The sequence below is a fragment of the Poromitra crassiceps genome, assembly GCF_964638095.1.
Source record: "Poromitra crassiceps genome assembly, chromosome: 5".
NCBI lineage: Eukaryota > Metazoa > Chordata > Actinopteri > Beryciformes > Melamphaidae > Poromitra > Poromitra crassiceps.
In genome coordinates, this window is record NC_139642.1 from 64,828,225 (window position 1) to 64,834,224 (window position 6,000).

The 6,000-nt window shown below is 44.5% G+C and overlaps 1 protein-coding gene across 2 annotated transcripts in view; it reads left to right on the forward strand.

Moving 5' to 3' along the window:
- Positions 1 to 6,000, forward strand: part of LOC310777328 (alpha-2-macroglobulin) — a 74,887-nt gene that overhangs the window by 56,284 nt on the left and 12,603 nt on the right. For both annotated transcript variants that reach the window (XM_083637660.1, XM_083637659.1), the window contains exons 24-28: positions 10 to 186; positions 601 to 682; positions 3,840 to 3,996; positions 4,898 to 4,972; positions 5,158 to 5,323. In XM_083637660.1, coding sequence (XP_083493786.1) covers positions 10 to 186; positions 601 to 682; positions 3,840 to 3,996; positions 4,898 to 4,972; positions 5,158 to 5,323 — 657 coding nt within the window. The remainder of the gene's footprint in view (positions 1 to 9; positions 187 to 600; positions 683 to 3,839; positions 3,997 to 4,897; positions 4,973 to 5,157; positions 5,324 to 6,000) is intronic.

Genomic DNA, 6,000 nt, shown 5'->3' on the forward strand with positions numbered 1-6,000 from the left:
GTGCTCCAGGTGACCTGATGGGCCGGGCCTTGAGGAACCTGGACAAGCTCTTGGCCATGCCCTATGGCTGTGGGGAGCAGAACATGGTGCTGTTTGCTCCCAACATCTACATCCTCAACTACCTGCAGAGCACCGGGCAGCTCACCAAGGAAATCCAGGACAAGGCCAAGCGCTTCCTGGAGTCCGGTGAGTCCTTGGCTCCTTCCCAGTGTGTGTTCTTGTGTCACATATTGCCTTTTAGGATCTACGTATCTTAGGGTGTGTCCTCGGATTGGCGTGCCGCTCACAACAGTCGGCACCTGGAATGCGGGGTACCACAAGGTAGCTGCCTTGGATCTCTGCTATTTAACATTTTCACAAACGACATGCCGTTACGTGTTGTTATGTCCAGTTTCCCTGTATTAGGTATATATTTGTATTCATTTTTATGTGTGAATGTGTGTGTGAATGTGAACAAGAGAGCATTGCTCTCAGAGAGACTCCCCCTGTATAAATAAAGGTTAAAAGAAATTGCCCCTCACGGAAAAAATCAATAATTTCCATAATGTGATTTGTGTGTGTGTGTGTGTGTGTGTGTGTGTGTGGCACGTGCATTTGTAGGATACCAGAGGGAGCTCAACTACAAGCACAGAGATGGCTCCTACAGTGCCTTTGGGCAGAGCGACCCCTCTGGCAACACTTGGTAAGTACCAGTCAATCATATTAATAACGGACTGCCACATACAGTAGCAGCACTGTGATGTTGCCGTTACATAATTAGGAAGCATTTGAAGCCTAAATAATAAAATGTACCGTAATTTCCGCACTATAAGCCGCACCGGAGTATAAGCCGCAGCAGCAAAATTGCCTGTTTGTTACATATATAAGCCGCACCGGACTATAAGCCGCAGGTGTTTTAATGTTTTTTTTTTTTTTTTATTGTGTTTTAATGTTTAATTACCATATGTAAGGGTTCATGCACAGAGGGGATTGTCGGGAAAGAGATGGCTGTTTGAGGAAGCTCCCATTTATTAACATTTCAACAAAACAACATAACACAACACCACCTGTGTTTTTTTTTACAGTGCACACAGTGTCCGCGGTGTGGTGAAAAGAGGGCAAGAGAGGAAATTAAAACAGAAGTGGATTTATAGTTAGAAAGAGTGCTAAAGAAGAGAGAATTCCGTTTTTTTTTTTTTTTTTTTTTTTCGAAAAAATCCATAGATAAGCCGCACCGTTATATAAGCTGCAGGGCCAAAAAACGGGGAAAAAGCCGCGGCTTATAGTCCGAAATTTACGGTAGATAGCTTAATAATGGGGACTCATTAAGCGATCATTAACCAAAATAACCGACAAGATTAAATGTACTATTTATAGCTCAGTACATTCCCCTGGCTGGAGAAGTTGCCCAGACGAGCCTGAGCCCGCCTAAGGCTGCCGCTGATTCGTCGGGCCGGCATGGTTCAACCAATCATCTTATCAATCGACGTCAAAGTAAATAGTGACGTAGAGTGCCAAAGACGTCGATCGACGTCAAATGCGTTTTTTGACGGTGGGACGTGGATCAAAGCCTCCTGCATCTCCTGTACAAATATTGTACTGTAGCTATTGAAGGTGTATAACCTATTTTACGGACTCATTATGTGGCGACAGTGCTCTCCAGATTAGAGAAAGGTCCGGAAAACAGCAGGAAAAAGCCCCGTGATGAAAGAGAAACCGCTCATGCTGCAGCCAGAGCCATATAGATTGCTCTGTCTGCAGCTGACGTTGGCTGCGAACAGCAGTCAATCCGCGCCCACAACTGAGCCCCTCTGCCTCTGTCTGTCTGTCTGCATAGTTTCTCCACACGATTAGCCGCCAGAAAGGCAGCACCCGACACCGAAGGGCCAAACCTTTCCCTGCAGTCCGGTTTGGCATTTCCGTGTCGCGCTGGGAGCCGGCGCACAAAAACGGAGCGCTCCGAAAATAGACTGGGTGCGTGTTAGGCTGTGTGTTAGTGTGGGGAGGAGTTTGCAGCTGAGGGGGGGATAGGGGGGTGGGGCACGCAGGGCACCACACAACTACACCACGTCACTACATCAGAAAATATTAGCTTCAGACTCAGTGAATGTGCTTGAAATGCTTCATTTCACAAAAGGCGGAATAACTCAGCTTCTAATTTGAAACGTGTCTTTTTGCTCAAAACAACCTATCTTCTCCGGCTCATAACTAAAGAACGGAAAATGGTATCAATAAACTTTTTTTGCAGATGATAGAAGAGAGTCTCATCGTTCTTTGTGCATGTTCAGTGTTTACATAGTAATATCACACAATATTCTGTGGGCCTCGAGAAATCACTGAAAACGCTCTGAAACTCTGGCACTGGGAGCGTCCGTTCTCCAAAAGTGGCTGGCACTCAATGAGTTAACTGCCTGTGCATGACAAGATGGATTACGTCGAGAGAATCTCTTTTGATCTCGCGAGGTTATCCATCTTGCAAGCAAGGTTAGCGTTCAGGTGCACTGTAAAAAAAAATATATATATATATTTTTTTGCAATTCCATCGCGGGCCACATGCGGCCCGCGGTGTGTGGCCCGCAATGGAATTGCAAAAAAATATATATATATATATTTTTTTACAGTGCATCTGGGCCGCAAGTTGAGTATCACTGAGTTAAACGGTTATCAGTTGACATCCCTACTAAATAATAAATGGCTTGAGTATTTGCATAACGATATGAGAATATGGTTATAAATACACATTGCTCAGTTCCCATAATCCATTTATAAGCATTCTTTATTCGGAGCGTAGCTTATGATAAGCAGAAAAGCAGAAACTAGGGCAGAGGCAGTCAGTCGCATCGATGTTTTCATATAAAAATATATTTATTGAAATTCCAGTGGGTAATTGGATTAAATTGACCATTAAAATACCAGATCACTCACATCCTGAATGCACAGTGATGTCAGCTTTTTGGAACGGAATTGATGTCTTTCACTAAAGCACGGCCAAATATGGCCGTGCCAGACTGCGTTTGTGGACTTGTCAGGGATTCTCCTAGTGAAATATCTTGTAATGTGTCGCAGCTCAGTCATATAGTGTGAAAACCACAACGACTCAAAGACCCTTGATTAGAAGACAGTTGTATAGTGTGAAAGGAACAGAGACTGACGACTCACCAGGATCTTGTAGTCTGTACGAGCTTATACCTGTTCAGTGTTGGCCATAATATCAAAGCGGTTAGATTTTTTGTACCCAGGCCCAACTCTAATTGTGTGTTTCACACAGTCGTCACACACGTGACCCTGATGTATATAAGGAGGACATGGAGGAAGGGGGTGACCCTGATGTATATATGGAGAACATGGAGGAAGGGGGTGGGATGAGGCATATCTGACATCTTGTTCATGTTAATGTGAATGTACTCATTTTGTTGACTTATTATTGGTCTCCAAACAGATCATAGCTCGTAGCTCGTAGCTCAACTCAAGACCCTGTTGGTCCAAAATAGAGCTACTGTAGATTAGCTAAACTACATCATGACACATGAACATGAACATCAGTCAACATCACAGAATGTCTTTTCTTTAATCTGGTGGAAGCATTTTCCAATCAACGGTGAAACAACAAATATGATGGTTTATAGTGGGACTTACCCTGCCTGCCCCATTCACTTCAATACAACTGGCCCCAAAGCCAAATTCAAACGCTGTGACGTGAGTGATGTCTTATCCTTCTTTTTAGGGTCCTTCTTTTTAGGGTCCTTGGGTTATGTCAATGTCCTGAAGTAGGGTTCAAGTGTGTGTGTGTGTGTGTGTGTGTGTGTGTGTGTGTGTGTGTGTGTGTGTGTGTGTGTGCGTGTGTGTGTGTGTGTGTTCAGGCTGACCGCCTTTGTGATGAAGTCGTTTGGCGGGGCGAGGCCGTACATCTTTGTGGACTCCAGGCACATTGAAGAAGCCAGGAGGTGGCTGGCCGGCCACCAGCGGCCTGACGGCTGCATCACCTCTGTGGGCAAACTCTTCCATAACGGCATGAAGGTACCTGGAGCTCCAAAAACGTTCATCTAGTCTAAACTTGATTCACTCAATTTAGTAAACATTCATATATAAACAGACTAGTGCCGTCTTCCTCAGAAGCATCACATCATCATCACACACACTGGAGAAAGTCAACAGTTGAAACATGTATGAGGGGAAAGATGGTAAATGGATCAGTTCTAATTCCACCCTCAGATTAAGACCCCATAATGCTGAACGTTAAATACAGATATGCGCACGGACGCAGCTTTCTGTCCGTACTCTGCGTTCATTTCGCGTGTAACTCTGCATGTTTTCTCAAAGCTTATGGATACGGATGAAACGAAGCAGTACCACACACACACACTCACAGATTTGACGCTCTACTGCCCACTAGTGGATGTATTACTTAACATGATACCAACGTGAAAGACGCATGGAAGCATGTGGGCAGTGATGTTTACATCGTTTGAAACGGACGCATTTATTTTCGTATGAGACTGGAGCATAATTGGGCCTTAACACTGTTAGGTATCATCAATGTTGTAATTAGTCTCAGTGCTGCAATTGGCCTCATCCACTTCTACTTCAGCGCAGTATATATATATATATATATATATATATATATATATATATATATATATATATATATATGTATATATATGTATATATACACTGGCAGTATCTACCATGTTTTAGGAGGGATTTTTCTTTTTTTGAGATGCAAACCCAGAATTAGCTCAATCTGAGAGCTAATTTGCATAGAGAAGTGGATGTGTGCAGGGAGAGATATCGCCCATGGCCTGCAGGTTAACAGCAGAGAATACACACACACACACACACACACACACACACACACACAGAGGCAAAATCCCAAACCAGTGATGCTACCCTTCCTCCCATGCTGCTGTGTTTTCTCCAGGGAGGAGTTAGTGATGACGTGTCCCTGACAGCCTACATCACCGCCGGTCTGCTGGAGCTGGACACTAACATCACAGTGAGTCCTACAGTTTAATATGCTTCCTTGACTTGCTCATCTCCATTCAGACTGGAGACTCGGCGTGAGACTGGTGCCTCAAGACGTGCGAGTGACTTGGGACTGGAGCCATGTTGACTTGGTCACACCTGTGTGTGTCTCTCTCTCTCTCTGACTCTCCCTCTCTCCGGCCTGTGGTGCACCAGGACCCCCTGGTGGAGAGGTGTCTGGGCTGTCTGAAGGCAGCGGTAGCAGGCCAGCTGGACAACCTGTACACCAGCGCTCTGCTCTCCTACACCTTCACGCTGGCTGGAGACCAGGAGACCAGGAGCAAACTCATCACCTCGCTGCACCAGCAGGCCAACACTGGAGGTAAGCCAGGGGAGGAGAAACCACCACCAACCTCCACACAGAGGACATTGATCATAAGACTCCAGTTCATTTGCATTTCACTTCAGTCTGAAATGTACCTACATTTGCTAGAAACATGATCATTTTACCTTTTCACCAACTAGGGCGCTGCTAGATGACATCACTAGGTTGACTGTACAGGACAGTAGTAAGATGACATCACTAGGTTGACTGTACAGTACAGTAGTAAGATGACATCACTAGGTTGACTGTACAGTACAGTAGTAAGATGACATCACTAGGTTGACTGTAATGTACAGTAGTAAGATGACATCACTAGGTTGACTGTACAGTACAGTAGTAAGATGACATCACTAGGTTGACTGTACAGTACAGTAGTAAGATGACATCACTAGGTTGACTGTACAGTACAGTAGTAAGATGACATCACTAGGTTGACTGTACAGTACAGTAGTAAGATGACATCACTAGGTTGACTGTACAGTACAGTAGTAAGATGACATCACTAGGTTGACTGTACAGTACAGTAGTAAGATGACATCACTAGGTTGACTGTACAGGACAGTAGTAAGATGACATCACTAGGTTGACTGTAATGTACAGTAGTAAGATGACATCACTAGGTTGACTGTACAGTACAGTAGTAAGATGACATCACTAGGTTGACTGTACAGTAC